Genomic DNA, 21009 nt, shown 5'->3' with positions numbered 1-21009 from the left:
GCCAGTAAATGCTGCAAGCTGACATGCTCTTGGTGTTCATGGCGAGCACTTAAAACCCAATTTAGTTGTCAGGGGATGTATGGGGGTTGTCCGTGGCCTCCAGACTACCCGCTTGGCCTGGTGGCTTTTCTATGCCTTTGGCTGGGGCTTTCAGCAAGCAGCCGGCTGAGCAGGGTCTTAGCAGGTGCACAGCTGTCTCCTCTCTGGAAAGGGTCTGAAGTGATGCTCACTCACCATCTGCATCATCTCTGGAAAGGGTCGGAAGTGAGCGTCCAGTTTCCGCTGCATGAAAATGCCATTCTTTTAATAAAAGGAGGGGGGATATTTTCTATTTAAACTGTATTCATTCCTTTGACAAACATGCCCACTCTGTGCCAGGCGCCACGCTGGGCACAAGGAGGGGGAGAGTGAGCAAACAGCAACACCGTCCCTGCTTCTATGGCACTCTCGTCTGGACCAGGGTTTCCAGGCTTTAGCACTGTTGATATTTTAGGGCCCCGCAATCTGGCGCGGTTTGTGGGGGGATGTGTGGATGTCTAGTAGCATCTTTGCTCTCTACACCCTAGATGCTAGTAGCACTCCCCGCCTGCAGTTGTGACAATCAAAAATGTGTCCAAACACTGCCAAATGGCCCAGGGGAGGGGACAAAACCACCCCAACTGAGAACCACTGTTCTAGAGGGAAGACAGGCAGTGATTGAAGAACAAGACAAGTGGTGTATAATTACAGAGACTTCAAAGACAGTCATTCTCTTAAGGGTAGGAATACAATTATAAGAAAGCAGTTGACAAAGGAATCAGACGGAATGATTGGGATGCGGACTGAAAATCAACTCTCTTGAGTTAATCTTTGGTAATCACACAGTGCTTTAGCTTCCAGTCATAGAAAGTAATAATGGAATGTCAAGAGAGGCCTTTCATTTCTTTCTGATTTCAGCCTCAGAATGGCCTTTGCAATGCAAGGTTCAGCTCAGCCATGGAGAAGTCAGGGAAGATGGATGTGGCTGAGGCTTTAGAGCTCAGTGAAAAGCTGGTACGTACATCCAGCATCCAACCCGCTCCTATCCAAAGCCTGGGTCCCCTGCAGTCAGTGTTGAACACAGGATAGTTTAAATATCAACCTCACATGCATGTTTAGTTGCTCTAATAACTCTGCAAGACCTACCTACTATCCCAGCATGGGTCAGGAATCGCATAGCCAAATTCCTTGAAAAACTGGGTGGTTAGAATGAAGTGTTTATATCTGTTGTCATTTTTCACCCCCGGTTCTCAAAAAAGGCATAGCGTAAATGGATGTGGGAGAAAGGAAAGTCATGCTGAAAGCCCCAGTTGCACTCCTTTCAAAGCATGTGTGTGTTCTCTGCAATTGCAGAAAGTGAATGAAACAGAATTAGACGTTGGCCTCCTTAAAGCGGCCACCAGCGGCCTCGGGTAATGCCTCTTATGCGCGAACGTTTTCCTTGTAGTACCTGGATATGAGCAAAACCCTCGGAAGTCTGATGAACATCAAGAATATGTCAGGCCACGTGTCCATGAAATACCTCTCCCGCCAGGAGAGGGAGAAGGTCAACCAGCTTCGACAAAGGGACCTCGACCTGGTGTTTGATAAGATCACCCAACTCAAGAACCAGCTGGGGAGGAAAGAGGAGCTGTTGAGAGGATATGAAAAGGACGTTGAACAGCTCAGGTACCTCGGCATCCCCAGGTCCCCACGGAAAGGCCCAGGCCTCCCTTCTCCTGGCTAAACTCAGGCTAGCAGCAGACCCCTAGGCCTGGGACAGGAGGACAGAGACCCGAGTGTGGAATACCTACAATGTCAGAAGGGGAACAGGGAAGGCACTGACTAGGCCTGGTAGAGGGTATTCTGTCCCTGAGATCACGGCTGCAGAAGTGCATGGTTGCCCCATTCTGTGGACTATTTTCTGTGCAAGCTGCACCTCTCGTGACCCTGGACTTACGGTTTCCCACTTGTGTGGCATTGACAGCTCCGTCACATTTTCAAGAGTCACAGTTCCCTGCTCCCCAGGAAGTCAGGAGGGGCTGGTAGCACATCCTTTATCCCCTCCTGCTACACACATTCCGCTGATGAATGGCTCGTTCTGCTCTCTGTACCCCAAATCTTCGTCATGCTCTCCTGCTTGTGACGACACTCCCGAGTGAGCCCCCACTGTGGTTGTATTTTGAGAGACTTCTGGGTCTGGCACATTGATGATGATTGGGAAAGATAAGGGAAAAAGAGACGCCATCTCTCCTGTGCACCCAGGCGGAGCAAAGTGTCCATTGAGATGTACCAGTCGCAGGTGGCAAAGCTGGAGGATGATATCTACAAAGAGGCTGAAGAGAAGGCCCTGCTGAAGGAGGCCCTGGAGCGCATGGAGCACCAGCTGTGCCAGGAGAAGAGGATCAACAGGGCCATCCGGCAGCAGAAGGTGAGGAGCTGCTGCCCAAGGCAGAACCTCCCAGGCTGTCCTGCAGCTCCCATTAGCAATGGCCAAGGGAGGTCCCTGGAGTATCCAGGTAGCACAGAACACAGGGATGGATGCAAAGGGAGGCGACTGGATAGCTTTTGCATCAGACAGACCTAGATTTAGACCAGAGCTCAGCCACTTACTGTGTGACCTTAGATAGGTTTCTTAACCTCTCTGAGACTCATGGTGCTCATCTGTATTTTTTTTAATGGTGGTTGTTATTCATATTTATATCAATCTGCCAGGTGCTAGGGATACATAAGCTCTCAGAGAGTGGAGATTTGGAGTCACTATTCTGAGTGCTTGGCAGACAGTAGACATCCAGTAAATATTTGGTGAATGGATGGGTGGAAGGACAGACAGGTTGATTGATGGACAGGTGGAAGAATAGATGGACTGAGGAGTATACAGGTGGATAGGCAGATGGATGTCCTCGAAGAACATATCCCTTAGTGTGGAACAGAGAGCTGACTTCTGGTGGATTTCATAGCTGAAGGGTATCGAGGCTGTGCAGTCCAGGGAGGGCACTCAGCCTGGTTAGAACATGCAGGGAGGGCCTGCCAAAGCCACAATACCGCCAGTGATCGCAAAGGAGAGCTGGAGCTTGCGCACCAAAGGGATGAGAGGGTGGACATTCCCGGCTGAAGGAGCCGCAGAGGAAAGGCATGAGGATGAGATTTGCTCCCTGGCACAGAGTTGGAAATAGCACTGGCTTGAGAAACCGAGATTCCAATCTCAGGCTGGTGACCCAGCGAAAATGGGTCCCCCTCCCAACACACACACACGCGTGCGCATGTGCACAAATGCGCACACACACACACACACACACATCTCATCTGTAACACGGTACAGGAGTCAGCTGGTGCTGGGCTCAAATCCCCATGCTTATTAACTGTGCGACCTCGTGCAGGTCTCTTCGCCTCTCTGAGCCTTGCTTTCTTCATTAGTAAATGGGAGCTTCCAGCCCCTGCCTCGCAGGCAGATGGTGAGGATGAAAGAATGCAGGCATCCCTCGCTATCTGCTGTCCACTCTTGCTGTCGTCAGACCTCGGGAACCAAGTGCTTTTGGATGGTGAGGGTGCTTGTCCTGTCTCTGAAGCACCTGTCCAGGGCCTGGCACCAGCCGGTAGACACTGCCTTCCCCGTGCTGCCTGTGACCCACGCACGTGGTCTCCTGGGTGAGTCCTGCCTCAGACCTGGTAGGGTCTACATACTGGAAAGTTTCCCCAGAGCAAGTCACACATGAGCAGCACCCAGGTGGCTTCCGAAGCTCCCTGAAAGCTGGCAGAGGGGCTTTCCTGTCTGCTTTGCTGTTGACATATTCATCATCCACTCCTGCAGTTCACAAGACACTGGAACAGCGACTTCTAAATAGAGCCAGACTCTCCCTTCATTCACTCTTGCCTAAGGTGGAAGAGATCACGAGGCTGGGGTTAGGCAAGTAAGGGAAAGAACCACAGCCACCGTCTCTTCATGACCGTCTGCAGGCCAGGGACTGGGCTCATCTGAGCTCTGTAGCCGTGATAGGGCTTATTAGTGCCTCAAATAGCCCTGCCTGGTACGATGATCCCTAGTTTACAGATGAGGAAACTGCGCCTCAGAGAGTTTAGAGACGCCCAAGTGCACACAGTGGCTGGCAAGGAGGGCTGGGACCTGACCCCAGATCCCTCTGACCCTGGTTCTCCTGCTCTCTGCGGGGTTGGCCCTGAGTCCCCTCCTTGTAACTGTCAGCTTTTATGTGTGTGTGCATGCTCGTGTGTGTGTGCACATGTGTGCCATGTGCATGAGGGTTTGCCTGTGTGTGACGCTATGTGTGTGTGTGTTTGTGTGTGTTGCCTGCCTGAGCTCAGACAGCCAAACCCCCAGAGAAGGGTGCCCCCTCCGCCAACCAGGTGAGCTCCTTGCAGAGGCCTGGCCTTCATCCCACAAACCTTGCAGACCATAGGCTCGCTGGCTTGCAGCCCCCAAAAATGAAGGCAGCGCCCTGCTCTGGACGTGGCCTTTCCAGCACTCACCACTCTGAATTAAACATCACAGGCCCCCATCTGCACATGTCGTGGGGCTGCCTCGGGCAGAGGACGGTTTCCTTTGACGCTGTGCCATGCCAGGGAGATCTGGGCAGCAACAGAGTCCTGAGATGTTCTTTGATGTGCCCACTGGAGAGTTCGCTCCTTCCCGAGGCAGCGTCCCCCAGGGCTTGGCCGGCTAGGCCCACAGCAGAGACACCAAACCACAGAACGGGATGGCAGAGGGCCCTAAAAAGCCCATTGTCATGCACTGGCTGAAAATGAAAGAAAACCTGCAGATTTACATAATCAGTCCGCATGCATTATTCATGGCCTCCCTATGCACACACAGTGCGGGCTGGCCAGCCTTCCACGGAGCGGGAGGAGGAAGGTCCCAAGCGGCCAAGCCAAACCTGTGTCAGGGTCCCCAGCTGGAGCTGGGAACTTTCAAATTCATGGAATTCACAACGTAGGGAAAGATTTGATAGGAAGTAGAGACACGATCACAGTAAGGCTGATGGTATTATTTACGGAGCACTTGCTGTCACACGCACCCCACAGGGCACGGCCCACCCTCACCTCACATCAGCCTGCGAGGAGGGCTGCCGGGCGTCTGCCCACTGAGAGGGGAAACTGAGGAGGTCGGAAGGTGGTGTCACCCGGCTACTCAGCTACAGAAACGGGACGTCAGCGACCTCCAATCCCGGTCCTCCCAGCCCATCCACTCATCCACCCCATTCCTTTCTAGGGTGCACCCCGCCTACTCCATCACCATTTCTCTCGGGGTTCATCCCCAGGCTCAGTTTGCATTTAAGGTTTGTGACTAACATGTCATCGGAAACTCCTGTTTGTCAAGGGAAAAAAAAGGGGGAAAAATCTTTTTTTTCTTGCTGTTTGAGAGTTTGACAACATCAGAGAAAACAGTTTTTTTTCAGTGTTGCAAGACTCAAAAGGGAACCTGTATACATCTGTTTGGGCAGCAGCTGCTTCCTAGGAGTATATTTTCATTAAATGAAAGTTAAAGGAAAGTAGAATTCTTTTAAGTTTCACACCTAACATTTTCACAAGGAGTCAATTTTTTCCCAAGTCTCTTGTATAAGATCTCAGCGCCCCTTCATAAAGATGGAACAGTTGAGGCTCTGGGAAACGAAATTACTCACCTTGAGTTTCAGAACTACCCGCCCCTGACACACAGACAACCACTGTAGTTTTAGCACTTGAACATCTCTTCACGGAGCAGAACGTCCCAGAGTCCAAAGTCATACTTCCAGCTGGGCAGGGTAGCTCACATCTGTAATATCAGAACTTTGGGAGGCTGAGGCAGGAGGATCACTTGAGACCAGCCTGGGCAACATAGAAAGACATCACCTCTAAAAATAAAAATAAACAAATTAGCCAGGTATGGCACCACACACCTGTAATCTCAACTACTTGGGAGGCTAAGGCAGGAGGATCAATTGAGCCTAGTGGTTTGGGGCTGCAGTAAGCTACGATCGCACCACTGCCCTCCAGCCTGGGCAACACAGCAAGACCTTGTCTCTTTTAAAACAGAAAAAAGGCATAGTTCTATACTAATACCTCTAGCTGTGCAAATCAGACCTGACATAAATGCTAGGGAAAACCTCAGTGCTGGTCATTCACAGAGAACCTCGTGGTCATCAGCCTCCTGACTCTGGGATGCCCTGGGTCCACAGCTCCCTGCAGTGACAGTGTGACAGTGACAATGGCCCAGGCTGTGCCCAATCTAGTCCACTTCCCACATCACTAAACAAGGCGGCAGAGTTTCTCTGAGATAAGAGGCAGACTTTGGAGTCAAACAGATAGGGCTTAGGGTTCAAGTCCACCTCTGTCCCTGAGTGAGCCTCAGTAGGTGACTTTACCTCTGTCGCAGGTTTCTCAACAACAGCAACAATAGCGGAAACAACGGGACCTGCTTTGTGGGGTGGTTAAATGGTGTGATGCCGGCAGAGCCTGTCACAGAGCAAGCTCGGTTACTCAGTTACTGTGGGGAAGAGAAAAGGCCACTCGGGGGCGGGGGCAGTGTCTGCATCGTTTTCAATGAGCTTCCTGCCCGCTGGCGAGTCCTGCAGACCCCGAGACTTTTTCCCGGGTCCTCCTAGAGCCGGCAGCGCCTTTGTAAAGCTGTCTTTTCTATTTAGTGAATACAGCTAGGGCTACAGCCAAGAAACAGCCGACACTTTTCGTGAATGGGTTAAGACTGGGATTTTCAATAGGAACATTTTAAATGCACAGAAGTTGCCCTTGGAGAAGGATGCAAGCCCGTTCTTCGGCCTTTATTAGGACTTGAGTGTGAGAACCACTGAAATGCACTAGCTGCTTCTGGCTGGGGAGCAGCCCAGCTCCCCTTCCGGGCTCCAGCCAATCAAATCCTCCCCAAGGGGCTTGGCCACAGCTTTGCCACGCGGTCTCAGCTGGGCTGGAACCCCTAACCTTCCCTCTGCATTATGAGCTCAAGTCCCTCATCTTTAAGATGAAAATAAAAATGTGCCTAACCCACAGGAGCCAATCCCGTGAAGGCACACATATAAAACCCTTAGCAAACACGACCTCTCAATCATGCTCTTTTCTCTTTTTCTTTTTTCTTTTTCTTTTTTTGTTTTGTTTTTTGGTTTGTTTGTTTGTTTGAGACAGAGTCTTGTTCTGTTGCCCAGGCTGGAGTGCAGTGGCACAATCTCAGCTCACTGCAACCTCTGCCTCCCAGGCTCAAATGATCCTCCCACCTCAGCCTCCCAAGTAGCTGGGATTACAAGGCACCTGCCACCACGCCCGGCTTATTTTTGTATTTTTTTTTTAGTAGAGAGTAATCTTTGTATTTTTTAGTAGAGAGTTTTACCATGTTGCCCAGGCTGATCTGGAGCTCCTGGGCTCAAGTAATCTGCCCATCTTGGCCTCCCAAAGTGCTGGGATTATAGGCGTGAGTCAGCACACTCAGCCATCATATCAGTACTGTTTTATACATCATCATATCAGTAGTCTTTTATTTAACTCACTATTTCCCAAGATTTTCTTGGGCCCAGGTATTTTCAAGATCCTGGTTTCCTCAGCGCCACTATGTGTTTTTGACCAAAAAGTAGAAATTGGTAGATGTGTGGGATGAGAGTGGGATGGGGGTTTGGGGGTGGTAAACTCGCGCCCTCACCAGAATGGAAAAGTAAAATGTGGCTAGAGTGGTGCAGTGTGTGGATAGAAGATGGCTCAAGAAAAAGACACCAGGCTGGGTGCGGCAGCTTATGCCTGTAATCCTAACACTTTGGGAGGCCGAGGCAGAAGGATGACTTGAGGCCAGGAGTTTGAGACCAGCCTGGGCAACATAGCGCGACCCCCATCTCTACAAAAAATAAAAAAATTAGCTGGGTGTGGTGACTCACACCTGTAATCCCAGCACTTTGGGAGGGTGATGTAGGAGGATGGCTTGAGCCCATGAGTTGGTGACCAGCCTGGCAATATGGCAAAAACCGGTCTCTACTAAAAATTAAAAAAATTAGCTGGGTGTGGTGGCGCACGCCTGTAGTCGCAGCTACTTGGGAGGCTGAGGTGGGAGAACCGCTTGAGCCTGGGAGGTCGAGGCTACAGTGAGCCGTGGTCGTGCCACTGCACTCCAGCCTGTGTGACAGAGTGAGATCCTGTCTTGAATAAAAAAGAAAAAGACTCCCCCGCAGTGATCCCCTATCTTCTGCCCACCTATCTCAGTGAGTCCCAGCGTCTCCTAGAAACCTCAGAGGCCTGTCCCAGATTGGAACAGGTAAGGACACACTAAGGTTAGCACTCTCTTGCTAACCTGATACTTTTCACTCAGGAAAGTGTAGAGGAGCACGAACCGAGAAACGCAAAAGAATCGACACCTTGCAACTGTGCCTTCAAAGAGAAAGACAGGCAGGTATGGGAGGTGTTCTGATGTTGCAGACACAGAGTAGAGACAGTCTCAACTAGGGGTAAGAGTTCATGGCGTGCAAATGCCTGCACGCGCTGCCCAAGGAGCACCGCACACCTCCCTCCCTCCCTTCCCTCCCCAGCCCCTGCCCCACCTCCCTCCCCAGGCCCTGCCCCACCTCCCTCCCTCCCTTCCCTCCCCAAGCCCTGCCCCACCTCCCTCCCTCCCTTCCCTCCCCAGCCCCTGCCCACCTGCCTGAAGTTTGAACAGATGACCTAAGAGACAAGCACGTGTCCAACCCCGTCCATCCATTAAGGTGAGAAGGCAGATGGGATATTCCAGCACAGCTTTAGCTCATGGAGCAGCCATCCTAGGCCACTAAGTAACTTGGGGACTTGGAGGCAAGGTCCTAAGAGAAGAAAGAAGGGAGGAGTGAGGAGCTTCAGGAACCCCTGTCCTAAGAATGAAATGAGGGGGTGAAAGAAGGTGGGAGTGGTTACAAAACGGAGCCAGGAATAAGGATGAAAGTGCCTTGCTTAAGCACTTCTACCCCCGCCAAGGGGGAGCCCTGTTTGACTCCGACCTTCCTGGCAGCCAACGAGAAATGGGAAACAAACTTGGTCACAGTTCACAGTGTCCATGAGATACAATGGATGGATGCTCGCAAGTGCTCTTAGAACAAAGACCTTGCTGGACTTTCCCCCTAGAGGGGATGGTGTGTGACGTAAAGAGCAGCTTCTTTAAGAACAGCCTTCGTGGGGTGACGTGGGCTGAGCCGTGGCTGAGCCGTGGCTGAGATCTTGAGACAGATCGATGTCATGACATCCCACTGAATCCAGTAAAGTTCAGTAAAAGCAGATCTGTACGGGGCTGGGCTCTGCTCTCCAGTGCTCAGATATCCACTGAGCAGACTTAATCCAGGGATGGATTGTGGAGCAGTGTTCCACCTGGCGTTCCTGGAGCCCTTGCGCCTCGTGGAAGGGTATGAGTCCCAACACCCTCACATCTTGTTTCCACCAGAGCAGATGTTTTACATACCAAGTTCCTCAAAGGATTTTGGGGGGGGGTAAAGAATCCTACTGACACGCCTGTAATCCCAGAATTTTGGGAGGCCGAGACAGCCGGATGGCTTCAGCCCAGGAGTTCAAGACCAGCCTGGGCAACATGGCAAAACCCCGGCTCTACAAAAGCACAAAAAATTAGCCAGGCATGGTGGCGTGCACCTGTAGTCCCAGCTACTCAGGAGGCTGAGGTGGGACAATGTCTTGAGCCCAGTATTTCAAGGTTGCAATGAGCCACATAAGCGTGCCACTGAACTCCAGCCTGAGCAACAGAGCAAGAACCTGTCCCCCCCCCCCAAAAAAAAAACCTGCTGGAAGAGAAAGGAGGGAAGAGAGGTTTAAACCCATTGCTTGACAATATCTGAAATGATGGCTGTCTGCTGAATTTGCTCCTCTCGCTAACTTTGTGATAAATATTGAGTGGCTGCAGGTTCCAGGCCTTCTAGAGGGCAACTGTCAGCTAAATACAGGCCACGAGTCTTCGCAGACTGTTGCTTTGGGAGAACGGTGGAGACTTACAAGCACCTATGCCCCTATCCTAAAAGACAGCCTGACTCACTGTCCCCGTGGGTCTGGAGAATGCCAAATGGGGTTGCCAGATTTAAAGGAAAAAAATAAAACAAGATACCCAGTTACATTTGAATTTTAGATAAATAACAAATAGTGATTTAGTGTTAAGTATGTTCCAAATATTGCATGGGACATAGTTATACTTAAAGTATTTGTTTTCATTCTGAAATTCAAATGTAACTGGGTATCCTGTATTTTATCTGGTAACGCACCAGCAATCCACTGAGCACCAGCTAGATGCCAAGCAGGGCAGCCCTGAGGCAGACATCACAAAATGGCAGCCCACGGCTATGCCTCATTTGGTCCATTTCAGAATAAGGCACTTTTGGCAGGGCATGGTGGCTCACGCCTGTAATTCCAGCACTTTGGGAGGATGAGGCGGGCTGATCACTTGAGTTCCAGACCAGCCTGGCCAACATGGTGAAACCTCATCTCTACTAAAAATACAAAAATTAGCCGGGTGTGGTGGCAGGCGCCTGTAATCCAAGCTATTGGGAGGCTGAGGGAGGAGAATTGCTTGAACCTGGGAGGCAAAGGGTTGCAGTGAGCCGAGATCGCACCACTGCGCTCCAGCCTGGGCGACAGAGCAAGACTCTGTCTCAAAAAAAAAAAAAAAAAAAAAGGCACTTTAAGAGAATACTCCAGATTTCTGGCTTCTTTGCTTGGATCTGCTGGTGACACTAGGTCCACAGTCCCACACGCCACCAGCTTCCAGCCCCTTAGAAAGGACCTCGGCCCTTGGGTTTGCTGCCATCTCCATCTCGCCGCCTTCTTTGACTTCCTGGCCCCTGTAGACATGAGGTTGGCGACCCCTGCGGAAGGTCGGGGATCTCTGAGAGGGGGGCCCAGCTCCCTCCCTCCCTGAGGTGTCCCCAGTATCTGAGGCTGCTCTTTCTTCAGGGAACTGTCCCTGAGGTGCCACATCTTGGGGACCCCAGGGTCAGCAACTGTAAACCAAACCCCAGGGAAATAGCAAGCTTCAGATTCCGGGTGATGATGACATTCAAACAGGCCCCCTGAAGGGAGTTCAACCATCATGGGCCCCACCATCCCTGAGCCATTGGGATGCTGAGGTGTGAACCACTGGGCATCTGCAGCCCCTTCCACCTGCTCTGGGAGGCGCTGCCTCCAGCTAAAACAGACGTGTCCTCCGAGAAGAGCAGTGTTCCTCACAGGCCCTGGGTTAACCAGCCTCCACCTCTGCTGGAATCTAGAACAGAGACCCCCAAGAGACTCAGCAAGATGGGGCACCGTGGCTCCCAAAAGCTGTGCCCCCTTCTTGTTGAGAAAATGGATTTTTCTCCACTTTCAGATGCCACCTGTTTGGAATGCTGTCCCTGGGAAGGCCCAGCATTCCAAATGGGTAGCATCTAAAAGTGGAGAAAAATCCATTTTTCTTTGATGCAAAAGGCAAAGAGGAATCTAAGCTAAATTTTGTTCTTATTCTTTGTGTATTGAAGAGACGAGTATTTGTAGAGATGGTGAAGAACAGGATGCAGAACTCAAATTCCCAGGTGAGCAGAAAAAGCATCCTCTAGAATTCTCTTTTTTTGTTGTTTTGTTTTGCTTGAGACGGAGTCTCACTCTGTTGTCCAGGCTGGAGTGCAGTGGCTAGATCTCGGCTCACTGCAACCTCCACCTCTCAGGATCAAGCAATTCTCCTGCCTCAGCCTTCCGAGTAGCTGGGACTACAGGCGCATGCCATCACGCCTGGCTAATTTTTTTTATATTTTTAGTAGAGATGGGGTTTCACTGTGTTAGCCAGGATAGTCTCGATCTTCTGACCTCGTAATCTGCCTGCCTCGGCCTCCCAAAGCACTGGGATTACAGGAGTGAGCCACCGCGCCCAGCTGAACACTCTTTTTTAATCAAGTCTATAAAATCTTAAACATGTTGAATCATTGCCATTCACAAATCAGCCCTGGAACTGGAATTGATCCAGTCCACACTCCTGCTTTGCAGAAAGTAGAGGCAAGCTATCAGGAAGCTTGAAAGCAAAACACATTTTGGTTGAATAAGAAAGGCTTATTTAACAAGTTTGATAAAAGGCCACAGTTATTCTGAGACAACAAAATTATCATTGGAAAAACTGAAGATATTCTATGCAACGGACATTTTTGGAAAATAGAAGCCTCTTCTTAACTGACACCATTGTCTTAAGACTACTAGAAGGTGGCTGCTGCTCTGGGTGTTAGGAGGGTAGAGAGTGTCCCCAGGGTCCCCCTAGACCTGAGACTTTTGCCACCTGCAAAGTGGGAATGAAGGGGAGGCCTGTTGCTTACTCATCCACACACTTGGAGAGACTGGAGCAGGCAGACACCGGCCTGCTGCCAGGTATTGGCTGAGAATGACGTGGAGATGTAAAATGACAGTGTTGACATTGGGATGGGCCCTAGATGTAGGGATATTGTGGTGCTCTTAGATGTGAAGCCCCCTGGAATTTCAGGCTTAACAGAATGGGGGCAGATGGTGCTTCGCCTAAGAACAGAGTCATCTTCCCATTTATGCAGCCCTCCAGCCACAGCTTGAGAAAAAAAATCCATTTTTCTCTGATGCAAAAGGCAAAGGGGTTTGATGGCTTGGACCTCCTTGGTGCAAAAAGGTTTCCTTCAGGCTGGGCACGGTGGCTCACGCCTGTAATCCCAGCACTTGGGGAGGCCGAGGCGGGCGGATCACGAGATCAGGAGATCGAGACCATCCTGGCTAACACGGTGAAACCCTGTCTCTACTAAAAATACAAAAAATTAGCCGGGTATGGTGGCAGGTGCCTGTGGTCCCAGCTACTTGGGAGGCTGAGGCAGGAGAATGGTGTGAACCTGGGAGGCGGAGCTTGCAGTGAGCCGAGATTGCACCACTGCACTCCAGCCTGGGGACACAGCGAGACTCTGTCTCAAAAAAAAAAAAAAAAAAAAAGGTTTCCTCCAGGTTCCTTGAAATATGTAGCTTGGGGTCTCCGTCCTCTATAGTGTGCTTCGAGTCCTTAAGGTGATGGAGTCATCACCACCACCCTGAGGAAGATGGGACGTGGAAAATCTACTCTTTCAGGCTTGCTTGCTTATAAAAAAAAGTGTCCATCCCTAACAAGCTTCCGAACTGGATTTGTGCCTTTCTTTTCAAGGCCCTATGGGTTTTTGTTTTCTGTCCTCCAAAATACCATTCATTGATTTTTTTTTTTTTTTCCATTTTGGCCAACAGTCTTTTGTTTGTGGGCTATATGCTAAAAAGGAAAATCTTCCAGTTAACAAGTACTTACTGAGTACCTAGGCTAGGCCACCTACTGTGCTAAGCACTGGGGAGAGAAGGGTGGACAAAAAGAGAGACTGCCCTGGCCCTCATTCGCACAACAGATATTAAGAGTCAGCAACGTGGCAGGGGCTGTCCAGGTGTTAAGGTTGGATGATGCATCCTCAATGGGGGCAGCATCACCCCCGAGGGGGCAAAAATTCATCCTTTTTTTTTTTGAGACAGAATCTTGCTCTATCGCTCAGGCTAGAGTGCAGTGGTACAATTTCGGCTCACTGCAACCTCCACCTCCCAGGTTCAAGTGATTCTCCTGCCTCAGCCTCCCGAGTAGCTGGGACTACAGGTATGCACCACCATGCCCGGCTAATTTTTGTATTTTTAGTAGAGACGGGGTTTCACTATATTGGCCAGGGTAGTCTGGAACTCCTGACCTCAGGTCCACCCTTCCAAGGTGGAGGGATTACAGGCATGAGCCCCCGCGCCTGGCCAAAAATTCATTCTTTTTATGTATAAAGCAATAGACCTATCTACATAGATGTGGACACACACACACACACACTGCTATCTGTAAAAGGGTGAGGGGCTAGGGAAAAAACCTCTAAGAATTCTCAGGGGGCGAGGTTGATAGTGAAAGAAAGGCTGAGAAACACAGAGTTAGACCAACGAAGACATAAAGATCCCTGCCTGCCTGCCTGCCTGGCTTACAGTCTTGGGCTTTTTTTTTTTTTGGAGACCGGGTCTTGCTCTGTGGTCCAGGCTGTAGTGCAGTGGCACCATCTCAGTTCACTGCAACCTCCACTTCCCAGGCTCAAGTGATCCTCCCACCTCAGCCTCCCAAAGTGCTGGGATTTTAGGCATGAGCCACTGCCCCTGGCCTCTTTTTTTTTTTTTTTTTTTAAAGTAAATACACATAATGATTAAATAATAACTTTGTGCCCAGTGTTTGGAGGACAAAGGCCCCTGAACTGAGCTGAGCATATTTCACAGGGATGTCTTCACCCCCAGTCCAAGCTCCAGGAGAGGCCTCCCTGAGGACCGTATATTTAAACTTAGACCTGAGGTTGTGTGGGAGTGGGCAGGGGGCTTCCTAGAGCCGAGGCTTGCAGTTTCCTGAAGCAGCCACCCCAGGATGGCCTGAGTTCATTCACACCTGGGTGTGGCTATTTAAATGACCGACTTCTACCCCTGCCTTTTCATTCTAAGGGTAAGGCACGTGGTTCCAAATATCTCAAGTGGAATCTGTGCATTTCACATTCCCCATTCCCAGGTCAGCGGTCCTGGCTGCCTTCTGCTGCCCCATCCTTTGTCATTTCATAAAGAGAACAAAGCCCCTTCCATGGTGCTTCCCATCCCATGCTCCTGGCAGCACTGGGGCTGGAGACCCGGGGACCTGGGACTCTTTAACAAACTCCCTGGCTGCAGCTGTGACAGCCAACTCCACACCGGCTCAAGGCACTGGCATTTGGAAACCATCCACAGTCAGCAATTTTATTGAAAATCAAATGAAAAGGAATATAAAGTAAGGGTTGTTTAGAGGGGAAGGCTTTTGAGTTTGCTGTCTGTTTTCTTTTTCCCTGCGCATTTGGACCAATATTTACTTTGTGGGCTGGTATGGGACTGACTTACCCTTTCTTGCCCTGAAACAATCTTGAATGCAGAGTCTCAAAACACGTTTGAGGCTCCCGTCAGCCACTGTCACAGGCCTCAGGAGGTGATTTTTAAATCCATCTTAAGGTGAAAAGAGCTTAAGCGATGGTCCTAACAGACCCTTCCATTGAAATCCTCCCAGAATCTCCTCTCTGCCCTCTGAGGAAGGCAGGATCGATATTCATCCCTATGTGGCAGATGAGGAAACGGAGGGTCATGTAGTGGGTGGCAGAGCTGAAACGCGACTAGCCACCCAGCCCTCTTGCCCCAGGTGTATGTGCAGCCTGAAGGCTGGTGGCAAAGCTTTGCAGGAACAGAGTTGGCAAGGTAAATCCTGTTGGAAAGAAACTTGCAAGCCACAGTATTATCCATAGTGTGTCCAGAATTGTTTGCGAGAGAGATCTTGGGTTGCGGTTAACAAAAACCTACTCAGAAAGGGGGCAGGGCGGGGGGCTTTTATAAAGATACAGAAATGAATGCCTCATAAAAGCTATGGGAAAGGCCGGGCGCGGTGGCTCACGCCTGTAATCCCAGCACTTTGGGAGGCCGAGATGGGCGGATCATGAGGTCAGGAGTTTGAGACCATCCTGGCTAATATGGTGAAACCCCATCTCTACAAAAAATACAAAAAAATGAGCCGGGCATGCTGGCGGGCGCCTGTTGTCCCAGCTACTCAGGAGGCTGAGGCAGGAGAATGGCGTGAACCCGGGAGGTGGAGCTTGCAGTGAGCAGAGATCACGCCACTGCACTCCAGCCTGGGTGACAGAGCAAGACTCTGTCTCAAAAAAAAAAAAAGCTACAGGAGAGAACTGGGAGGATAGCCCAGGCATCGTGTCTCTTGTGCATGCACGCGCTCGGGCATACACACGTCTCCGTGTCATTTCTGCCCCTCTCCATACCTCTGCTGATTTCTTCTCTCTCCAGTGGTATGACAAGAAGGGACAGCCTCACAGTCCCCCAGTTCAAAGGGCCAGCCCAGGGAGCAGGTGGCATCTCACAGCCCATTACCCCGACTCCTAGGAGTGGGCGTCGGAAAAGCCCAGCTGTGCCAAGTGTCCAACAAATATGGCCCGAGAGTGGGGTCATGCACATGGCCACCAGGATGCCCCCTCCTTCAAGCTGGGAAGTGCTCAAGGGGTTAAACAGACCCCCTTAAATATACTTCACTTTCTCCTTGTAAGCCAAGCTTGTCCAACCCGCGGCCCAGGACAGCTTTGAATGCAGCCCAACACAAATTCGTAAACTTTCTTAAAACATTATGGGATAATTCTTTTTTTAGCTCATCAGCTACCGTTAGTGTTAGTGTATTTTACGTGTGGCCCAAGACTATTCTTCTTCCATTGTGGCCCAGGAAAGCCAAAAGATTGGACACCCAGTTCTAAGCCATCAGAGACTTCAGACACATTCAATTCAGTAACAGCTTTTCAGGAGAAACACCATTACAATGAATGTGCTTACCATAAGAACCTCCTGGTTTCAAACTAAAAAATATGTAAATGGACCAGGCTTGGTGGCTTACGCCTGTAATCTCAGCACTGGGAGGCCAAGGAGGGCAGATCACTTGAGCCCAGGAATTCGAGACCAGCCTGGGCAACATGGCAAAACCTCGTCTCTACAAAAAATAAAATAAAATAAAATAATTAGTTGGGCATAGTGGTGCACACCCATAGTCCCAGCTTACTCAGGAGGCTGAGGTTGGAGGATCACCTGAGCCTGAGGAGGTCAAGGCTGCAGTGAGCGGGGATTGCTCCACAGCACTCCAGCCGGGGCAACCGAGTGAGACCCCATATCAAGAGAAAATAGAGAAAGGGAAAGCAATATCTGTATACCTGGAAGGGTGTACCCCAAAACCTTACTAAGGCTTATCTTTGAGTAATGTGATAATGATGAGTCATTTTATCTCTTTTTTGCTCATATCTACGTGTGTGTGTATATATATATTTTTTACAACAAACATTTTATTTTATGTACAAAAATATAACAAAACCAGCCGGGTGCAGTGGCTCATGCCTGTAATCCTAGCACCGTGGGAGGCCAAAGCGGGCAGATCACTTGAGGTCAGGAGTTCCAGACCAACCTGACCAACATGGTGAAACCCCATCTCTACTAAAAATACAAAAATTAGCCGGGTGTGGCGGCATGTGCCTGTAGTCCCAGCTGCTTGGCAGGCTGAGGCAGGAGAATCACTTGACTCCGTGAGGTGGAGGTTGCAGTGAGCAGAGATCACGCCACTGCACTCCAGCCTGGGCCACAGAACAAGACTCTGTCTCAAAAAATAATAATAATAAGTAAATAAATAAGTTCAATACAATAAAATACATGGGAAGTGTCTAGTTCTCCTCATGTTAAAAATAATTAAATAAGGCCGGGCGCGGTGGCTCAAGCCTGTAATCCCAGCACTTTGGGAGGCCAAGGTGGGCGGATCACGAGGTCAGGAGATCGAGACCATCCTGGCTAACACAGTGAAACCTCGTCTCTACTAAAAAAAAAAAATACAAAAATAATTAGCCAGGTGTGGTGGCGGGCGCCTGTAGTCCCAGCTACTCGGGAGACTGAGGCAGGAGAATGGCGGGAACCCGGGAGGCGGAGCTGGCAGTGAGCTTGCAGTGAGATTGTGCCACTGTACTCCAGTCTGGGCGACAGAGCAAGACTCCATCTCAAAAAAAAAAATAAATAAATAAATAAAATAAAAAATAACAAAACTACTTGAGTGGAACAATTGGAGTCTTGCTGAATGGAGTTTGTGTGTTTTTTCTCTTGCTTGTTAAAGGTTGGAACCAGAAAAGCCTCCCTAAAGATGGACCAAGAAAGAGGGATGCTGAGAAAAGAGACCTCCAGCAAGTCCAGCCAGAGCCTTTTGCATTCTAAGCAAAGTGGAAAGTACTAGAGAAACCTCGTCCCACCAGGCCTCGTGTGATCCTCTGTGAGTTCATGTGACTCTTCTGTGTCATCTGTGTCAAAATACTGAGTTGCTTTTGTAGGACGTTAAAGATTGTTACCCTAGTGTTTCGCTTCCTAGACCAGTATTTTGAACAATATTATATTTTGGAGTGTGTGGGGAGAAGGGTTCTTTTTTAAAAATACCTATGAATGTACACAGACTCAGGTATATGAAGAATAGAAGTGTGTAACCCAGATGTCCAGGCCTGGTAGATATAATTATGTGGTCCACGTTGGGTCATGATGTTCCCAAATATCAAACCTCCTAAGACTTCCAACAGACTCACACTTGAGAAAACCTAAGACTTCTACTGGAGCCTTAGGGCAGAATTGTAACCTTGGAGCTCTCAGGGCCTTGGGATAGTGAATTCAAATCTCAGTTATGGCCTGGCAGGATGGCTCATGCCTGTAATCTCAGCACTTTGGGAGGCCGAGGCAGGCGGATTACAAGATCAGGAGTTTGAGACCAGCCTGGCAAACATAGTGAATCCCTGTCTCTACTAAAAATACAAAAATTAGCCGGGTGTGGTGGCATAGGCCTGTAGTCCCAGTTACTCAGGAGGCTGAGGCGGGAGAATCACTTGAACCTGGGAGGCAGAGGTTGCAGTGAGCCGAGACCACACCATTGCACTCCAGCCTGAGCAACAGAGTGAGAATCCGTCTTAAAAAAAAAACAAAAAAATGGCCGGGCCTGTAATCCCAGCTACTCGGGAGGCTGAGACAGGAGAATCACTTCAACCTGGGAGGTGGTGATTGCAGTGAGCCAAGATCACACAACTGCACTCTAGCCTGAGTGACAGAGCAAGACTCCATCTCAAAAAAAAAAAAAAAAAAATCTCAGTTTATTGTAATAAATTTAGAACACCAATCAGTTTTATTGCTTCCGTAATAATGACTAACGTCTATATAGCACTCTACAATTTTCAAAACACATCTCATTTAATCCTCCGTCATCCCTGGGAGGTAAATAGTATTACACTCCCCATTTGACAGATGAGGAAGCAGAGGCCCTGAGAACTTCCGTGGCTTCCGTGGCCTGCCTAAAATCACACAGCTAGTCAACTCAAGAGTTGGGTCTTGAACCCAGGTTTCTAATTCCATCTCATACTGTCCATTCTGATACACCAGATGGCCTAGTTGTTACAGTCCCAGGCCACAAGGACAGACCAAGTCCCTAGTCACCAAAGAGCACACACTGCCTAGGTACACACACTCCTGTTCCACGGTGTTTGGAGAGACCCCCATTTTCCTTGCTGCACTCTCTGCTCCTTCCAAGTTCTGCCTTCTCTCCATCCATCCGTGCCCTCACTGCCATTCTTGTGTGGCCAGGCAGCCAAAAAAAAAAAATGGAAGAGCCAGAAATCATGAATACTTTTTTTTTTTTTTTTTTTGAGACGGAGTTTCGCTCTGGTTGCCCAGGCTGGAGTGCAATGGCGCAATCTCCGCTCACTGCAACCTCCGCCTCCCGGGTTCAAGCGATTCCCCAGCCTCACCCTCCCAAGTAGCTGGGATTACAGGCACCCGCCACCACACCCGGCTAATTTTTTGTATTTTTAGTAGAGATGGGGTTTCGCCATGTTGGCCAGGCTGGTCTGGAACTCCTGACCTCAGGTGATCCACCCACCTTGGCCTCCCAAAGTGATGGGATTACAGGCATGAGCTACCACACCCAGCCTACTTTATTTTTAAAAAGCCACAATAAAAATTTTTTTATATTTTAAAACCAAATATATTCTTTAAACCCATTAAACCTGGGGGAAGTAGGACAAACTCTCCGTGTGATATTCCACCGGAGGCACATCTTACACATGGTTAGGATCTAAAGCCAGTGAGAGGCCAGGCATGGTGGCTCACATCTGTAATCCTAACACTTTGAGAGGCTGAGGCAGGAGGATTGCTTGAGCCTAGGAGTTCCATATCAGCCTGGACAACACAGTGAGACTCTGTCTCTACAAGATACTTAAAAATTAGCCGGTGTGGTGGTGTGTGCCAGTAGTCACAACTATTTGGGAGGCTGTGCTGGGAGGATCGCTTGAGCCCAGGAGGTTGAGGCTGCAATGAGCTATGACTGTACCACTGCATTCCAGCCTGGGCAACAGAGCAACACTTTGTCTCAAAAAAAAAATAAATTCAGTAAGAAAGGAGAGTGTAACTTGACTTTACAAATACTCTAGAAAATCTCAGAAATGTTCAAAAACCTAATATATTAAAGAACCTGGTATTAGACTGTACTATATCCCCAAATATAGAGCTGAGAATCTTGATGCAGTTCCAGGGCTAGAGCAGACATTTCCCCACTTGTGTTCAGGGAAACAAAGCCAGTCTTCAGAAAAAAGGAGGCTAGAATAGATATGCAGCAAGGAGAGACAAAAAACCCACAGAGGCAGTGCAGCAGATACTGCAGCTGCTCAGCAGATACTAAGTCTACTTAGTCATTGCTCAGCCATCACTTTCCTCTACCTTATAGGCTCAAAGCTAATCGCCATGATTTTCCCGCCTCCCTTGCAGCTAGGATGGGCCATGTTGGACCAATCTCGCTAATGACATGTAAGGAAAAGCCCCTGTGGAGGGCTTCCCTTCCAGCTTCTCGAGGTGAAAGCATTCACCCTTGGTACCTTTGTCATGTCTCCTCACTCCTGGAGCTCAGACCAGAAGCTGGAACAGCCACCTTGGGGATCAGCAGACACCAGCAGCAGGCCAAAGGATAGTGGAGTGGAGGGACGAGAAGGCCCGGGTGAGCCTTCTCTGAGAATCACTGGGCTCTGAACCATGAATGAAATGCCTACCTCTGTACTTCCTGTTGTATAGGACAAATAAATCCCTATCTATTTAAGCCACTGTAGTCAGGTCTATGTATTTGTGCTGTGGAACAAACCACCCAAACTGAGTGACTTAAAATGACAAATACTATTTCTTTTGATTCCATGGGTCAAGCTGCACACTTTTCCTGTCTGGACTGTCTTGGCTGGGGCTGGATGGTTTAGAATGGCCTCTTTCATACACCTGGCCTCATATACCTGGCCTTGGCAGGCAAGTTGGGTTAGGGCAGTAGTTCTCAACAAGGAGCAATTTTGCCCCCCAAGAGAACTTTGGCCATGTCTGGACATAATTTTAGTTGTCACAACAAAGGAAGGGCAGGTGCCCTTCTAGAGGTAGAGGCCAAAGGTGCTGCTAAACATTCTA

At 49.5% G+C, this 21009-nt stretch overlaps 1 protein-coding gene across 37 annotated transcripts in view; it reads left to right on the top strand.

The window, feature by feature from the left end:
* FHAD1 (forkhead associated phosphopeptide binding domain 1) overlaps positions 1–20667 on the top strand; it is a 150131-nt gene extending 129464 nt beyond the window's left edge. For 14 of the 37 annotated variants that reach the window (XM_063659447.1, XM_054437397.1, XM_054437631.1 and 11 more), the window contains 7 exons: positions 937–1032; positions 1466–1686; positions 2263–2428; positions 8291–8371; positions 11457–11510; positions 17657–17809; positions 20335–20667. In XM_063659447.1, the coding sequence (XP_063515517.1) occupies positions 937–1032; positions 1466–1686; positions 2263–2428; positions 8291–8371; positions 11457–11510; positions 17657–17773 (735 nt within the window). In that variant the 3' untranslated portion in view covers positions 17774–17809; positions 20335–20667. Of the gene's footprint in view, positions 1–936; positions 1033–1465; positions 1687–2262; positions 2429–3414; positions 6311–8290; positions 8372–11456; positions 11512–17656; positions 17810–20334 lie in introns of those variants that run through there. The other 23 variants (XM_054437517.1, XM_054437490.1, XM_054437583.1 and 20 more) reach the window with 10 other exon arrangements.
* The last annotated feature ends 342 nt before the right edge of the window (positions 20668–21009 follow it).

The sequence above is a fragment of the Pongo pygmaeus genome, chromosome 1, assembly GCF_028885625.2.
Source record: "Pongo pygmaeus isolate AG05252 chromosome 1, NHGRI_mPonPyg2-v2.0_pri, whole genome shotgun sequence".
In the NCBI taxonomy this organism is placed as follows: domain Eukaryota; kingdom Metazoa; phylum Chordata; class Mammalia; order Primates; family Hominidae; genus Pongo; species Pongo pygmaeus.
The sequence above is the reverse complement of the archived record's forward strand: the minus strand, read 5'-3'. Positions and strand labels throughout refer to the sequence as shown.